The 18401-nt window shown below is 46.5% G+C and overlaps 1 protein-coding gene across 1 annotated transcript; it reads left to right on the top strand.

The window, feature by feature from the left end:
• Positions 1 to 1023: 1023 nt before the first annotated feature.
• On the top strand, positions 1024 to 2446 carry LOC122000275 (caffeic acid 3-O-methyltransferase-like). Its single transcript, XM_042554733.1, has 3 exons — positions 1024 to 1431; positions 1576 to 1951; positions 2021 to 2446. The coding sequence occupies exons 1-3, from the start codon at positions 1037 to 1039 to the stop codon at positions 2318 to 2320; spliced, it is 1071 nt and encodes a 356-aa protein (XP_042410667.1). The 5' UTR covers positions 1024 to 1036; the 3' UTR covers positions 2321 to 2446.
• Positions 2447 to 18401: the final 15955 nt, after the last annotated feature.

Genomic DNA, 18401 nt, shown 5'->3' with positions numbered 1-18401 from the left:
GGACAAAATAAGAAATGAGAACATTAGAGAGAAAATCAGAGTTACATCTATTGAGGAAAAACTCCGAGAGACATATTTAAAATGATACAAACATGTACTTAGACGACCAATAAATGATCCAGTTATGCGATGTGAAACTATGATAACTATGCATATCAAACGAGGAAGAGGAAGATCAAAAAGACTTGGTTAGTAATAATAAAACAAGATAAAATTTATTTAAATATAGATGATGATATAATAGGAGATAGAGCTCAATGACGTAAAAAAATTCATACAGCCGACCTCACTTAGTAGGAAAAGACTTAGTTGTTGTTGTGGATATCGGTTCCTGAGTGGTTTACCATCAGGATTAGTCGAATTGGTAAGGATTTGATATTTAGATTAACAAAAACAATGGATAGCACCTTGATACAATCTGATTCAAGTCTTAGATTATATCCCATGGGCAATGAATAACTCAATGGACCTCGTTTTTGCATTGAAATACTTTGATGATTGTCTAATGTTCTAGTCCCGCGATCTGAACGTGGATTGCAGCACCGTGCTTCGGTGTTAGCCATGAAACTGACATTTAGATCTACCCATGAGTGGTAGCCGGCATGAGTCGCGGCCAAGTCAGGAATCCAAGGCATAAAGATAGGGCCCTAATTTTTAGTTGTTGGTGGGACAGCAATGGGCTCTGTCTGTCTGACTACAAATTGTGGCCGTGAGCTCGGATCTTGCCATGAGTCTCGTGGATCATGGTTTATAATAAATAATTAAATATTTTGATAGTTATTAATGAATATCGTGCAACCGCCACTGAGCCAAAATTTTCTAAGCCGGTTCATTTCAAACCGGTCCAACTTCACCTTGAGACCAAACAAATATGTATTATTATTTTCCTCGCGTCATATTTTTAAATTGAGCACATGAAAAGCGTCAATATTTCTATATGCGGAATTAAAATTAATTCACGGAATCTTTGCTATAAAACGTAAGGATTAGAAGACCCTCCACTCTCTTTCCTCTCTTGCTTGCTCTGTTTCGTCCCATGGCCCCGCCGAAGTTGTCGCTGGAGGAGGAGGAGGAGGAGCGGGAGTGCTCCCGGGCTTTCCAGCTGTCCTGCGTCGTTGTCCTTCCCATGGTTCTCAAGACGGCAATTGAGCTCGGCCTCCTCGAGATGCTGGTCCAAGCCGGACCGACGGCCTCGCTGAGCTCCGAGGATCTCGCCGGCCGCTTGCCGACCACCAACCCGTCGGCCGCAGACATGGTCGAGCGCATCCTCCGCTTGCTCGCTGCGAACTCCATCGTCGGTTGCGCCGCGGACGGTGGCCGCCTGAAGTACTCCGCCGCGCCCATTTGCAAGTATTTGGTGCAGAACGACGACGGCGGCACGGTGGCCAATCTAGTTCTGCTTCATCAGGATCAAGTCTTGATCGACATGCGGTACCATATATAATTTGCAGAAAATTTTCATTTTACGACCTTGTAGTTTAAAATAAATACTACATGATACCCTGCATAATTGACAAAAACAAAATTTAAACTAAGGCTAAAAAGTAAATTTCCAAATTTCTGAGGGGGTTTCAGGCGCTATTTCACGGACTCCATCTTGAACGGCGGCCACCCGGTGATGGCGGCGTACGGCATGACGACGTTCGAGTACCAAGGCGGCGACCGGCGGTTCAACAAGGTGTTCAACGGCGCGATGAAGGGCGCCTCCACGCTCGTCATGAACAACATACTGCTCCGTTACGACGGCTTCTCTGACGTGCAGGTTCTCGTGGACGTCGGCGGAAACACCGGCAGCAACCTCCGGCTCATCACCTCCTTCTACCCCCACGTCCACGGCATCAACTTTGACCTCCCTCACGTCGTCTCCGATGCTCCGGCCCTCACCCGAGTGGAGCACCGAGGCGGAGACATGTTCGAAGCCGTTCCTGCCGGCGATGCCATCATCCTAAAGGTCAATCAATTCAACAGTGATGACGTTTAACGATTTCAGATCAATCCACTAACAGTTGAACAAATGTAGTGGATTCTTCACGATTGGAGCGACGAGCACTGCGTGAAGATACTTAAGAACTGCTGGAAGGCGCTGCCGGCGGAGAAAGGCAAAGCGGTGGTGATGGAGTACGTTGTTCCAGAGACGCCGGTGGCGACGCCCGAAGCCAAATCCATTTTCCAGCTGGACCTGTGCATGGCGGCCTACAGCGTGGGCGGAAAAGAGAGAACAGTGGAGGAGTTCAGGGCGCTGGCGAAGGAAGCAGGATTCTATGGATTCAACGCTCTTCCTGCGTTCGCCGGCACTTGGGTCTTGGAGTTCATCAAGTAGATCAGTTGTTCTTGCTGATTGCTTTCCAATAAGAATTTCATGGATGATCATGAGTACTGTTTAAGAGCGGTGGATGGAAATACTGGTGTTGATATTTTTACATGGATGAAATAAGAATTCCATGGATGATCGTGATGTTGGAAAACTGTGAATGAAAAGAGCGGTGGATGGAAATACTGAATGAGACATTAATCTCATATTTAGAGTTTACTGTTAAGTGACATTATCTGGTACATAGGGTTGGAATTACACTAATTTAAATGACTTCACATACCGTTGTCGGTGTTTTTTCATCTTTCTCTCTCTCTCTCTCTCTCTCTCTCTCTCTCGGATGTTCGGCCAAGGTCATTATAAAATAAACACTTTTACTAACGAACATTTTCATAATAATTCTAAGTATTTAATGACATAATTACGATGAAAATATTTTGTTAGAAGATAATTAGTCTAGAAATATTTTATCGATGAAAAATAAATTTCGTGGAAAATAATTTTTCAATGTAAATATCATTGACAAAATAATATATTTGGTTGGTGTATTTATAAAAGACTTAAGGAAGGAATCATCTATTCCGTCGGTAGCTATCGACGGAATATATAGGTGATTCCATCGATAATTTATTAAGAGATTATCGAATATCATATTCTGTCAGTAATCTATTAAGGGATTATCGACGGAATATAGTATTCTATCGGTAACCACTAACGAAATCGCTTATTCGATATTTACCGATGGAATACCTATTTCGTCGGTATTGCAAAAGAAAAAAAAAACCCAGCAAACCTAAATGTCCTATTTACAATTTTCATATACAAGTAAAACAATTACAAATGATGACATTTACAATCCACATAAATATATTTCACATTCATCCATACATTCACATTTTACAATCGATACATTAAGCACATTTTCACAATACAAATACATTTCACAATCCATAGCAGAAACAAACATCTAAACATAATCCGATAATTGAACAATCATACAAGCATATACAAATAATCTAATAGAAAAATCTACACTATCCATAATCCATAATCCATAATCTGAATAGTATATTCATATATAAAATAGAATAGAAAATCTCTAGAAGAAAGTCAAATACGATATATTAATACGATAGAAAGTCAAATACAATAGAAATAAAAATGTTGCATATATATATATATATATATATATATATATATATATATATATATATATATATATATATATATATATATATATATATATATATATAAAACCAAATTTAATACCTGGATAAAAGAAATAAGCAAATGATGATCATCAATGTTATTAGGCTTGGACTCCTGAAACATATAGTAATACAATATCTAGAAATTAGCTAATTTCTATATGATAAATATATTTTGTATGATTTATGTATTGATCCTGTCCGAGTGTAATAGACGAACGCTGGGAAGGTGACGCTTACGTTGACGGGATGTCGATTGGAGATAGCATGGACCTCCGACGAGCTAAGTCTACAACTACAGAGTCATTAGTGCCGAGCCAGGGAGGGGTTCCTCAGCGATGGCCATCCGATGCTCAAGTTAGTCACCGGCGGCAAGCGAAAGAAGAATGAAGGAGCAGCAGCGTAATAGTAGTTACAGTAGTGAAATCATACCTCTGATGAAGCTTTGGGACTTCTTATATAGAGCTACCAGGAGGCGTGTGCACGCTTCCCAAGATGTGCACGCTTCCCAAAGCATACTTGGAAAGGCCGTGTCAGAAAAGTGTACCTACCGCCATACCTTAACAGCTTGAGCATATCCCTGACGTGACAGTGGAAACTTCCACCGTACGATTCTCTGTCTGATCACGTCGCCGACCATGCCACCTGTCAATGACATTGGTCCCTAGGAAGATATTGCCAACTGCTTCATTTGTCTGTTATTGGGCCGAGCGGGAGAGCCGCTCGGCCAGTCTGTCGTCAGGGTGATATGATGGTCGGGCCGAATGTCCGCTCGGCCAGTGATTAGCTATCCGGCTCCGCTTGGTCAAGCTAAGGCTCCTTCGCCTGTCGGGTCGAGGCTGCGTCCACTGCTCGGCAGAGCGGGGCGGTCGCTCAGCCTTCGTCTGTCCCTGCTTGAGTTTCATGAGCGTCGGAAGCTCGATGTCTGACCGAGCTGTCGAAGTGTTGCACTGGCTACTCTTCCTACTGATCGGGGAGGTAGTTTGCGTTGACCACTTTGACCTCCCGTCGAGCGGGGCCCACCCAACCATCGGATCACGTGCCTCCCCCTCAAGTCTAGTCGAAGAAGGCGGCAAGTCTGACTGACTGAACAAGTAGCTGGTGACCGGTCGGGCAATCAGCCGAGGGGTGGGTTAAATCCCGATCGGCTTAGGCCTTGTCTTTCTCTGCTAGTCGGTGCATTGAGCCTTGGCACTTGGATATTTTTCCTCATCATTCCTAGAGGGGTATGAGTCAAGCGGTCAATGCTGACACCGCCCGAATCTCCTCAATCACCCCCATTAAGGCCAAGCACGCGCCTATGCTTATTAAATGCTGTCTCGCCGTCGCACGTCCAAGGTGACAACTACTTATGTGATGTTTGGCGGTTCGAATTCAACGACCGAATGCGTGCTTCGATTCCTATGCCCTAGATCGGATGGCTCGGGTCGGCCGCACTCATCTTTATAAAGTCTCAGTGTCGCCATTTCCTCCTCTGCATTTTCTTCGTGTTCTCTGATAGTTCTGCTCCGGGGGTTCTTCTGTGTCCAGTGTTCCAGTGGTCCTTGATTCTGCTCCGACGGTTCTTTTGTGTTCAGTGCTCCAACGGTCCTCTCCCACTCATATGCTTTCCCTTTCCTTCTGTTACAGCTTTCCAGTGTTCTTTCCACCTCCACGGCTTTCCATTTTCTTTGTTTTTTTGGCCATTTCTCCCATTGAGCCTTCTGCCTTTTTGTTTTTCGGCCACGGTGAGCTCCTCGCAGCCGTCCAACCCCGCTCCTGGTTTCTGGTATACTACCATGGAGACTCGGTTTGACGTGAGTGACGCTGCGAGTCTGATAAATGCCTTTGATATCCCTTCTGACCATAAGATAATTCTAGCCTCCCCGTCCGACCGGCCCAATGACCCGTCGGTCGCCACAGTCTGTTTCTTTCGAGACCAATTCGTGGTCGTCCTTTGATTTCCCATCCACCCTTTCATAACCGAGGTTTGCAACTTCTTTCGTGTCCCGCTCGCCCAGCTCATCCCCAATTCCTTTCTCTTGCTGTGCGGCGTGATAGTGTTGTTCCGAGTGCACAACATTCCACTGACCCCTCAGGTCTTCCACTACTTCTACTATTCTAAACAGTTCGAGGTGGGCACTTACCTTTTCCAATCTCGAATCGGCCTAGTCTTCTTCGATAGAATGCCCACCTCCAACAAACACTGGAAGGAATATTTCTTCTTCTTGAGATTCCCCGAGTGGCCAAGCTTCCGAACTAGATGGCAGACCGGGCTTCCTCCTCAACCTGATTTGAAGAAGTATAAGACTCGGCTGGACTACCTCCATGCCGCCAACATGCTAGCCGGTCTGAAGTTTGACATTCATAAGTTGTTGTCGGAGGGCGTGATGTACATATTCGGGCCGAGTCCGATCCGAGCAAGGCTCCCAAGCAGCCTAGGTATAAAATTTTTCAGCCTTCTTCCTTTGAGTCTAACTGATTCTTTTTTTCTTTTACAGCCGACATCATGATGCACGCCCGACCAGCCGGCATAATGAAGGCCAAGCAAACAGAGATTGAAGCAGCCGTAGCCAAGGAGATGGAGCGGCTCGGATTAACCCCAGTCGGCTTGCAAGAGGGCACGGTTGGGGAGACCGCAACTGTGGGCGATGGGACCGCCAAGCGGACTCCCAGTGCAAGAAGGGCAGCCGACCCAGGATTGGTCCGAGAAGCACCACTCGTCATCCCTGCTGAGGGTTCGGGATCCTCGGGTAATGAAGTACCGCTCACCCACAAAAGACGCCGAACGGACGCGCCCTCCCGCTTCGCCACATTGACCGTACAAGCTTCTGCGGGGGGAGGCACCCCATCTTCGGCCGCTCCCGCAATAGTGGAGGCCTCCTCTTCCGAGCGGACTCCATCTTTGGCTGAGCTATCGGAGCTGCTCGTCGTTCAGCCAATCACTTCCTTACCACCAGCTAGGCGGAAGGTGACACGGTCCGCCATTCTGCCAGTCCCTCCTGCTCAAGCTTTCGACTTGTCGGCCTCCGCTTAATCGGCGCCGGCCGAGCGATGATCCATCACCACCACGCTTCGCCTTCCGACGAAGGATCTTCTAGCATCGGGCGACCAGCCTAGCTCTCCTTGACATCAAGTTTATATTCGTGGTCGGCTTGCCCACATCTCGGAGGAAGCGAGGGCATGAACGACCATGAAACCCCCTGGCGCGCTTGCTGACAGTCATCTGGAGATGTCCACCAGGGTTAGTATTTTCAATTATCAATTCATAAGTTACCTCCGTTCGGCACTAATGTTTGCTTGCAGTTCTGGGGTGGAGAACATTGCCATGTGTCAGCGGTTGGCACAAGTGGAGGATGAGCTGAAGAAGCTCAAAATTTCTGGAGAAGCCTCCTCCTCCTAGGGGCCACCGATCACCCGTCTGCAGGCCGAGCTAGAAAAGGCCCAACAACTTCTAGCGGAGGAGCAGCAAAAATCGGCCGAGCAGGCTAGTAGGCTGGGCCAGATCAAGGCACAGCTAAAGACTTATGATAGGAAGCTTGATCTGGCCTCCACGAGGAAACGACGGGCCATTGCTGACCTAGAAGAGAAAAACCAGGAGGCTTGGCAGTTGGCCGAGAAGCTGAAGGATGCAGAAAACTTTCTGGTTGCTGAGCGGGAGAGTCGTTTGGCGAAGGAGGTGGAGCTTAAAGGCCAAGTGAAGCACCTCGAAGAGGAGCTGGTGGCCTCTAGTGCTGCACCGATTGCCTACCAGGAGGCTGAGCTGAGTCACTTTGTGGTCCTGAAGCAACAGTACCTTCGCTCGGACCAGTTTTTGGGGAAGGCTACCGATCGAATTGTCCGATCGTTTGAGCTGGTGATCGATGCGATGCTCAGCCAGCTGAAGGCGAACGACCACGTCTCTGAGGCCCTGTCTGATAGCGACGTGAACCGCGTTCAGCTCCTCAAGTCCATTCCCGATGAAGCCTTTGATTATATTGAGTGAGCAAGGGGCTTATAGAGAGCACATTTTTGTAAGCTTTGAATGTACTACTGCCGTTCGACAGTAACCTATTATCAATGAAATCTTTTTGCGCTCTTTCTTCATATGCCATTTTTTGCTAAGTATTTGGTTGTATAGTTTTGATCGGCTATTACGACCGTACTTTCATTATTGAAATATTCGCTAGGATCATACCTCCGGGGTTTATAGTCACCGCTCGACTCTGGGTTTTAACGTCTCCGCTAGACGATCTTCTAAGGTAGGAGTTTAAGGTCGCCGCTCGACCATCGATGGAGACATGGATTTAACGTCGCTGCTCGACGATTTGGTGAAGACCGGGGTTTAAGGTCGCCGCTCGACCGTCGATAGAAACATGGGTTTAACATTGCCGCTCGACGATTTGGTGAAGACCGGGGTTTAAGGCCGCCGCTCGACCGTCGATGGATACATGGGTTTAATGTCGCCACTCGATGATCTTCTAAGGCAGGAGTTTAAGGTCACTGCTCGACTGTCGATGGAGACATGGGTTTAACGTTGCCGCTCGACGATTTGTTGAAGACCGGGGTTTAAGGTTGCCGCTCGACCATTGATGGAGACATGAGCTTAACGTCGCCGTTGGATGATTTGGTGAAGACTAGGGTTTAAGGTCACCGCTTAACCGTCGATGGAGACATGGGTTTAACGTCGTCGCTTGACGATCTTCTAAGGCAGGAGTTTAAGGTTGCCGCTAGATCGTCGATGGAGACATGGGTTTAACGTCGCCGTTCGACGATTTGGTGAAGACCGGGGTTTAAGGTCACCGCTCGACCATCGATGGAGACATGGATTTAACGTCGCCGCTCGACGATCTTCTAAGGCAGGAGTTTAAGGTTGCCGCTCGACCGTCGATGGAGACATGAGTTTAACGTCACCACTCAATGAGTATTTGGGGAACCTTTTATTTTTCATTTCAATCTTGCAACGAGAGGGCACAGGAAAAATGGAAGGTCACTTCAATTACATTGGCGCACCTTTCATCCAGATCAGTACGGCTGGAGATGGTTCGCGCTCTAAGGACGTTCTAGTTGCCACCCGTCTTCATCTTCTAGGTAGTAGGTGCCAGAGCGAAGCTTCTCTACGACTTTGAATAGTCTGACCCACAGAGCTTCTAGCTTAGTGACATCGCTGATCGACTTCACCTTCTTCCATACGAGGTCGCCGACTTAGAACGACCTCAGGATTACTCGTTGATTGTAGTTTTGCCTCATCCTCTTCCTATAAGCCATCAGTCGAACGGCTGCTTTGTCGCGCATCTCATCCACGAAGTCTAGCTCCAGAAGCCTCCGTTCGGCGTTGTCTTCGCCGTAGTGCTGTATTTGATTGGACTCGACTCCCACCTTGACCGAGACGACCGCTTCACCACTGTATACAAGGTGGAATGGGGTTACACCCGTGCCTTCCTTAGGGGTCGTGTGGATTGCCCATGACACGCCAGGGAGCTTGTTTACCTAGCTCCCTCCGATGTGGTCAAGCCGCATTCGCAGAACCCGCAAGATCTCTCGATTGGCGACTTCAACCTGTCCGTTGCTTTGAGGGTATGCTATAGAGGTGAAAGCTTGTTGGATGCCATATCCCTCACACCATTCTTTGAGTTTCTGTCCGGCGAATTGTCTACCATTGTCTGAGACGAGTCAGCGCGGAATGCCGAACCGATAGATGATATGCTGCCAAATGAACTTTTGGACCATCTGTTCGGTTATTTTTGCCAGCGGCTCGGCTTCAACCCACTTGGAGAAATAGTCTACTTCGACAAGCAGAAACTTTCGTTGTCCGATCGCCATGGGGAAGGGTCCCACAATATCCATGCCCCATTGGTCGAACGAGCACGACACAGTGGAAGCCTTCATTTCTTCAGTCGACCGGTGGGAGAGGTGGTGGTACTTTTGGCAGGATAGACAGTTAGCTACTGTCTGAATGACATCTTCCTGTAGAGTCGGCCAGAAGTACCCGGCCAACAGATTTTTCCTTGCTAGCGACCGACCGCCTGGATGCCCTCCATAGGAGCCTTGGTGTACTTCTTGCAGTATATAGTCGACGTCTTCCGACCCGACACATTTAAGCAATGGCCTAGAGAAGGTCTTCTTGTAGAGCTGGTCCCCGACTAAGGTGAAGCGACCGACCCTTCTTCTCAATAAGCAAGCTTCCCTCCCCGATCAGAAGGCGTAGCTCCTGATGGTAGAAACTCTATTATGGTCATTCTCCAATCGCTAGGGAAAGTGAGCCCCTCCATCCGATCGACGTGCGCCACCAAGGATACTTGCTCAATCGGTTGAGTAATGCCGATCGGCGAGAGTGAGCTCGCCAATTTGGCCAGCTCGTCCGTCGCTTATTTCTCCGCTTGAGGGATCTTTTGGATGATTACCTCCCAGAAGTTTGCCTTCAACTTTTCGAAGGCTTCGGCGTACAACTTTAGGCGCGTGTTACTAATCTTGAATACTCCAACCAGCTGCTAAGCAGCTAATTAAGAATCAGAGTGGATAAGAACCTTGCTAGCGCCGATATGTCGAGCAACCTGTAGGTCGGCTATAAGTGCCTCGTACTCAACTTCGTTGTTAGTTACCCGGTACTCTAGCTGAACGAACAACTGAACTCGCTCTTCTTGCGGGGAGATAAGCAGTATGCCAATCCCACTACCCTATCGGGTGGATGACCTGTCCACATATACCTTCCAGATCAAGTCGGGTTCAGGGTTTTGTACATCCGTGACAAAATCTGCCAAGGACTGCGCCTTGATGGTCGTTCGGAGTTGGTATTGGATATCGAACTCACTGAGCTCCGTCGTCCATATGATCAACCGACCGGATGCCTCTGTGTTAAGCAAGAATCTTCCCAGAAGGCTGTTGGTCATCACAATGATAGTATGAGCAAGGAAATAAGGACGGAGCCTCTGAGCGGCAAGTACCAAAGCAAATGCGAGCTTCTCAAGGCCGGTGTAGCAAGATTCAACATCCTTTAATATATGACTCAAGAAATACGTTTTCTGTTCTTCGCCATTCTACCGAACCAGTGCCGAGCCGACAGTGTGCTCGATCGAAGACAGATAGATGTGGAGTGGTTCACAGGCAGTAGACTTAGCTAGTACAGGTAGCGAATTCAGATATGTTTTAAGCTCCTCGAAGGCCTGGTCACACTCTTTGTTCCACTAGAACTTGGTGGCTGGGCGCAGGATCTTGAAGAACGGAAGGCTCCGGTCGGACGAGTTGGAGATGAACCGTGATAATGCTGTTTTCCGACCAGTGAGGCGCTGAGCTTCCTTCAAGTTTCTCGGCGGTGGCATATCCTGGAGTGCCTTTACCTTGCTGGGGTTTACCTCAATGCCTCACTTGGTGATGATATATCTCAAGAAGCACCCACTCCTTGCGCCGAATAAACACTTTTGAGGATTTAACTTGATGTCGTACGCCCGAAGGGTCTGGCAGGTTTCCTTGATATCGACGCAGAGATCGGCGGCTTGGAGGGATTTAATTAATATGTTGTCGACATATACCTCCATGTTACGACCAATCTGCCGCCAGAACATTTTGTTCATCAGTCTCTGGTAGGTGGCTCCTGCATTCTTCAGGCCGAACGACATTACGTTGTAGCAGTACATACCATCAACAGTGATGAAGAAAACTTTCTTATGATCTTCACGGGCGAGCGGCACTTAATGATACCCCTGGTATGCGTCCAGCATGCATATTAGCTCGCACCCATCCATGGAGTCTACCATCTGATCTATCCGAGGCATGAGATAGAAGTCCTTTGGGCACGCTTTGTTAAGATCCCTAAAGTCGATGTAGACCCTCCATTTATTGCCCGGCTTGGAGACCAGCACCACATTGGCCAGCCAGCTCAGGAACTGAACCTCGCGTATGTGGCCAAGCTCCAGTAGCTTCTCAATCTCCGCCTAGATAATTAGATTCCGCTCAGCGCTAAAGTCCCTCTTCCTTTGCTTCACCGGCCAAGCGTTTGGTCGGATGTGGAGCTCATGCTGCACGATGCTTGGGGAAATGCCGAGCAGCTCATGGGTGGACCATGCGAATACGTCATGGTTCTGCCGGAGACAACTAATCAGCTCGGCTTTCTGCCCAGCCTCTAGGTCAGATGCTATGAAGGTCGTCACCTTCGCTCGGCCCGGATGTATCTGCACCTCTTCTTTCTCCTCATAAACCAAAGTAGGGGGCTTCTCCGTTATGGTGCTTACCTCTATTCGGGGTGTTTTCTGAGCAGACTTTGCCTCGGTCTTGACCATCTCGACATAACATTTCCGAGCGGCGAGCTGATCTCCCTTTACTTCTCCGACTCAATCTTCTACCGAGAACTTAATCTTCTGACAGAAGGTTGAGATGACCGCTCGGAATTCATTGAGGGTTGGTCGGCCCAAAATGACATTGTAGGTGGAGGGGGCGTTTATCACGATGAAGTTCGTGGTCCTCATCCTTCTGAGTGGTTCCTCCCCGAGCGAGATGACCATCTTGATTTGGCCAATCAACAAGACTTCATTGCCAGTGAACCTATACAGAGGGGTTGTCATTGGCAACAGCTCACCCCGGTCGATTTGGAGCTGGTCGAACGCCTTCTTGAAAATGATCTTAACCGAGCTGCCTGTGTCAAGAAATATACGATGAATAGTGTAATTGGCGATTACCTCTCGAATAATGAGTGTGTCGTCGTGCGGCACTTCAACTCCTTCAAGATCCCGAGGGCCAAAGCCGATCTCGGGTCCAATGGCCTGTTCCCGACTGCAGCCCACTGCATGGATTTCTAACCACCGGGCATGTGACTTCTGAGCTTGGTTGGAATCTCCGCCGGTCGGCCCGCCAGCTATGATGTTGATCTCTCCTCGAGCGACATTGCTCCTATTTTCCTCCTCCCGAGCGGACGGCCTGCTTCGCTCACGCTAAGCTCTTGTCAGCTCCGCACTTCTCTGATGAGGCTGCCTTGGTGATCGCCTTGTTTCTTCTCATCGATTGGCCCGATGATGCTCGTGTTGCCGGTCAGGAGAAGGGGATCGATATCGATAACTCTTAGGCGTCAGTTGGGCGACCGGATTGAACCCACGACAGTCGCGGGTGTTGTGAGATGCAGACTAATGGAATGAGCAGAATAAAGGGGTCCATACCTTCCCCTTGGGCCTCGGCCGTTCTGCGGCAACATGTTGGACGACATGTGGCCTTGCTTCTTGGTGTGGGCGTATTCCTTCGGCTCGGGGCCCTCTTGGAGGTTGATGGTTGGATGGTGGTCGTCGTTCAGTCGACACCGATGATTCGGATGGAGCCTCCTTCCTTCGGGCCACCCAGGCTTCTTCCACGTTTATGTACTCATTGGCCTTCTTCAGCATGTAGTCGTAGTCGCGAGACGGCTTCCTGACGAACGATCGGAAGAAGCCTCCGTCCACGAGCCCTTGCGTGAACATGTTCATCATGGTCTCAGACGAGACCGAGGGGATATCCATCGCCACCTGGTTGAAGCGCTGGATGTAGGCTCGTAGAGTTTCCCTCTGGCCCTGCTTCATGGAAAATAGGCTGCCGCTTGTTTTCTGATAACGTTTGCTGCTCGCGAAGTGGTGAAGGAAAGTCGTTCGAAAATCTTTAAAGCTTCGGATAGACACGCCCGACAACCTTCTAAACCACCATTGGGCCGAGCCGGAGAGCGTAGTGAGGAAGACTCGACACTTGACTCCATCTGTGTACTGATGAAGGGTAGTGGTGTTATCGAACTTACCCAGATGGTCATCCGGGTTGGTCGACCCGTTATATTCTCCTATCGCTAGGGGAGCGTAGTGTTTCGGCAGCGGATCCTGCAGAGTGACCTCTAAGAATTGTCGGTTGATCCGCTCGGGTGATGAATCAGCTTGGGGCTCTTTGCCCTTTTTTGCGTCCCGAACGGGAGCCTCATCTGAAGAACCCCTATCTTGGTTGGCCTGAGTAATCTCCGAGGGCATCTAAAATAACGGCTGATGAAATAGGATGGGCGCCGGCGGAACCTCTCCTGGAGTGTCGGTCGACATCTTGTTCTGTCCCCATATAGAGAGTTGCTCCGGTCGGTCTTCGTGCATCACTCGGCTCCCAGAGGCCAACATTGCCTATTGCGCCAGCTGGTCGTCTAGTGCCTTTTGTTGTTGCTACTCGACTATCTTTGTTACTCGTACCTGAATGAGCACATCGAGCTCCTCTGGAGTGAGTGTCACAGTGTGGAGATGTCCAGCTTTCTCCATCTTCTCAGCTCAGATTCAGGTGCATTCCCATAGACGGCATCAAATTTGATCCTGTCCGAGTGTGAGTAGACGGATGCTGGGAAGGTGGCGCTTACGTTGACTGGATGTCGACTGGAGATGGCGTGAACCTCCGATGAGCTAAGCCTGCAACCATAGAGTCGTTAGTGCCGAGCCAGGGAGGGGTTCCTCGGCGATGACCCTCCGATGCTCAAGTCAGTCACCTGCGGCAAGCGAATGAAGAATGAAGTAGAAAGAGGAGCAACAACGTAACAGTAGCTACAGTAGTGAAATCATACCTCTGATGAAGCTTTGGGACTTCTTATATAGAGCTACCAGGAGGTGCGTGCACGCTTCCCAAGATGTGCACGCTTCCTAAAGCATACCTGGAAATGCCATGTTAGAAAAGTGTGTCTGCCGCCATACCTTAATAGTCTGAGCATATCCCTGACGTGACAGTAGAAGCTTCCACCGTACGATTCTCTGTCTGACCACGTCACCGACCATGCCGCTTGTCGATGACACTGGTCCCTAGGAAGATATTGCCAACTGCTTCCTTTGTCTGTTATTGGGTCGAGCGAGAGAGCTGCTCAGCAAGTCTGCCGTTAGGGTGATACGATGGTCGGGTTGAACGTCCGCTCGGCCAGTGATTAGCTATCCGGCTCCGCCTGGTCAGGCTAAGGCTCCTTCGCTTGTCGAGTCGAGGCTGCGTCCACTGCTCAGTCGAGTGGGGCGGTTGCTCGGCTTTCGTCTACCCCTACTTGAGTTTCATGAGCGTCGGAAGCTTGGTGTCTGACCGAGCTGTCGAAGTGTTGCACTGGCTACTCTTCCTGCTGATCGGGCCGAACGTCCACTCGGCTAGTGATTAGCTATCCGGCTCTGCCTGGTCAGGCTAAGGCTCCTTCCCTGTCGGGTCGAGACTGCGTCCACTCCTCGGCCGAGCAGGGCAGTTGCTCGACCTTCGTCTGTCCCTACTTGAGTTTCATGTGCGTCGGAAGCTCAGTGTCTGACCGAGCTGTCGAAGTATTGCACTGGCTACTCTTCCTGCTGATCGGGGAGGTAGTTCGCGTTGACCACTTTGACCTCCTGTCGAGCGGGCCCCACCCAACTACCGGATCATGTATGATAAAAAAAATTGAGTTTTAGTTGAACAAGCCTAAAAAGAAATTAATCAATAGGATCTGATGGATCATGAATCTTCTGTGAATCAAAATCAAATAGAATTGGTGGTGGGGGCAAATTAGCTATGAACCGTCACATATGAGCCATGAGAGCATCATGATCTTCACATTGCTTGTTATCCTCATCAGTGCTCCTCTGCATCTCAACAACCATCCAATATTCTATCTTCTTATTTATTGAGATAATTTGAGTGCACAGTTCTTAATTTTCCTATCTTAAAGACTGCATATCAAAAGAAGAGGAAGAGGATCCATCACGACCCCTAGGAGTCCTCAAACGATCAAATGTGACTTTGGCCTAGGAGCCAAGACTGTAGAGGGTGGAGTTTTTTGTTTGTCCACTGATAACATCATAATAAATCTCATTTAATGCCTCGGTGGATAGAGACTGTGACTCCCCCTTTGCTAGTGGCTGAGATGCATGAACCACACTATTTGTTATTTGATCCTGTTTGAAAAAATATAATAGGAATATTATTAAATTTGATCACAATTACTAAAGTTAATCAAGATAGAAACAATTAAATGTAATAAATAAATAATCTTATGTGTATGACCTTAGATGATATAGTATCGATAAATGTGTCATCCTTTTTTTTTGTGGGTCTTAAGAAAGACCTCCATACAAGTAGGTTGGCGGGCTAGGTCATGTTCCTATATACATAATTAATTTGGTACAAAATTATATAAATTTAATAATAAATATAAAATTTATTTATTTAACTTTAAATTAAACTCACTAGATCTATGACATGATCAACAATAGATCTGGAACCTAACGTATATCGAGCCGTTCTGGTGCTCGGGCCACCTGGCTCTATATTTCTATTTGTTCTAGCTTTTTCAACATTTGTTTTATACCTTTCTACAGTCTAGGTGACCATCCATGTACCCCATATCTCGGTTGGCATATACACCGGCTTGGTGCCATTCTTTCTCATATAATAAAGGTCTCTATAAAATTTGGAACAATAGCTATTCCAAGTATTTTAAAATTATTGCTCTTGACCTTCCTCCCATGTATATATTTTCTAAAATTATAAGTTGAATTAAAGCTTTAATATAATAAAGGATAAAATATTATAGAATATAAAGTATATTAAATATACTTATCACAAATTTATTATAATAAAACAACTTGGTCTCCTGGTTTACATGCTTCCATGTCATACCAGAAGGGTAGACTCGTTCTTTGAATTTGCCCGTAATATATGTGGCAACTCTGTGATCATCAGGGGTAAATCTATAAGAAAAAATATTAAGGTATGAAAAATATTATAAAGGAAGGGATATATAAACTTAAATTACTAATAAAAAAAATACTTATGAGTCCCCAACAACTCGTAGAACCTTGTAGCCATGGAGCACTACTGCCTGCTGCCCAGCTAAAATAATGTCTGCAAAATTATATTACAATACATCATAATAAATTTATTAATATGATATTATACATAAAAATAATATGGAAATATAACTTACTTGATGAACAATAATACTAATAGTTACTCATCATTAACATCTGACTAATCCACATTAATAATTTCTAAGTCCTCATCGCTAGACTCTATTAGTTCAACAAAATCCTCACTGTTGGACATTGGTAGCTATCCAAATTGATGTCACAAATAAACTCCCAAATTAATGTTATGATCGAAAACCCACAACTACACAAGGAAATGTTTTAGCATAAGGTCCGAGTCGAATTTCCGAGGATTATGCTAGAATGTGCTTGTCTTGAATTAAGAACACTCTTTTTGGGTTTTCTAGTTATGAAATGAGGATTTGGTATTCAAAATGACTCTTTACTGTGAAAATTAAATCACATCCAAATGCTACCCTATAGCAATTCGAATTCTGAACAGATCAGAAACAAGTTCTACCAAATCAACAGTAAATAAGCTAAAGTCAACCTAATTCCAGTGCTAAACCTATCATTGAGAAAATTAATTAAAATCAAGTTAAAACACTAATCTAAAACTTACAAGAATTACTATTAAACTAATTCCTTCCTACTCAAATCCTAACTCAGAATTTCAGCCTACTCTTTGCAGATCAAAACTCCACTAAGGCTCAACACGATCTTTTTAACTTGTCACGCTTGGATTTAATCAAGCTTCAAAATTAATTTGAATCCATCCAAACAACTAACTTATCAGTTACAAAGGTTTGATAAGAAATAACTAAACACAAGCTTAAGGGACACAATTTCAGCAGTGACTGCTAAACCAACATAACAAAGCAGAACTTGAAACAAAGATCACAAGAACAAAACCAAACAAGCAGATTCGTGTAGTAATTAAACTACAAAGAAGTCTAAGCTATGAACTAGCAAATTCAAGAACAAAAAAATGCAGAAATAATAAAACCTAAGCATAAAAAATTAACTGCAGTAAAGCTTAACATCCCTACACACAAATCTCGAACCAAACTTGTCTTTTCCTTGCCACCGCACAAAGAATCTGCAGAGAACACTCCAACAGAAATCGGTCTGGTGTCCTCAAGCTTCAAAACGAACTCAGATTCACTTGTATCAGCTCACAAAACTTCAGCAAGATCAGATTCTGACTTGGTACTCTATTGCACGCTGCTGGGTTCACTGTCGCTGGAATCGCGAACTGAGGAATGGAGCTAGGAACGTTGAGGTGCTGTCGAAAATGGTTCAAAATAACCGGAGGACCACCGCCGATAATCCCGTGAAGAAATGGAGGCTCAGACTGGAAGAACGCCGCTGGTCTGAGCTGGAAATCGCAGCTCGCAGCTACAGTGCTCCGCCCGCCAAAATGCTTCGCTGATGAAATACGATGGATGGAATTTGGTCGTCGGAGGCTGAGGAACTCCACGCCGATGAGGATAAACTTGCTCGAAGATCTGGAAGAAGGAAGGGAGTTGCGTCTGCGCCGTCACGAAAACTGGCACGATGAACAGTAGCGCGAGCTCACTGTTCACCGTGCCAAAAATTTCCTTTTATACCTAGGGTTTAGTCCAGCTGGGGTTTGACTCGAATCCAAGCTCAATTGGGGTCAGTTATGGCTTTGGGCTCCATTTGGTTGAGTGAACCATGCCTCCACTTGAATCATGAACCCATTAGTACCCTACAAGACCAAATTCACATAATGAGAAATAAATCATGCATAAGATGGAAAAAAAACCTCATAAAGCTCATAAAAACCTTGTTTGGGGAAACATGATTAAAATTGGAGTTAAACATGTGCAAATATATAAAGAACACCAAATATTAACCCAAAATTAATGTATCAATTCATAGCTTATCAAATCCCCCACACTTATTCTTGCACGCCTCGTGCAAGTGAAGCCATTAAAATAACAACTAAGATGGTACCTCCTTCTCCTAACTATTCTTGATCATATCTAGAAGAAAGTAAAAGGAAGTTACAAGTAAGTATCAAGTTTCATAGACTCACACATTCATGACCTCTATTTTTACCTTGGTTCAATACTTAGTAAATTTCATCCATCATGAATAAAGTGAAAATGATAACATTTC

The sequence above is a fragment of the Zingiber officinale genome, chromosome 7A (genome assembly GCF_018446385.1).
Source record: "Zingiber officinale cultivar Zhangliang chromosome 7A, Zo_v1.1, whole genome shotgun sequence".
Lineage (NCBI taxonomy): Eukaryota > Viridiplantae > Streptophyta > Magnoliopsida > Zingiberales > Zingiberaceae > Zingiber > Zingiber officinale.
The sequence above is the reverse complement of the archived record's forward strand: the minus strand, read 5'-3'. Positions and strand labels throughout refer to the sequence as shown.

Excerpts from the sequence above, each read along its gene's own strand:
- LOC122000275 (XM_042554733.1), top strand. The coding sequence starts at position 1,037 with ATGGCCCCGCCGAAGTTGTCGCTGGAGGAGGAGGAGGAGGAGCGGGAG. Across the intron at positions 1,432-1,575 it reads CAAGTCTTGATCGACATGCG|GCGCTATTTCACGGACTCCA; the intron begins GTACCATATATA and ends AGGGGGTTTCAG. Across the intron at positions 1,952-2,020 it reads GCGATGCCATCATCCTAAAG|TGGATTCTTCACGATTGGAG; the intron begins GTCAATCAATTC and ends GAACAAATGTAG.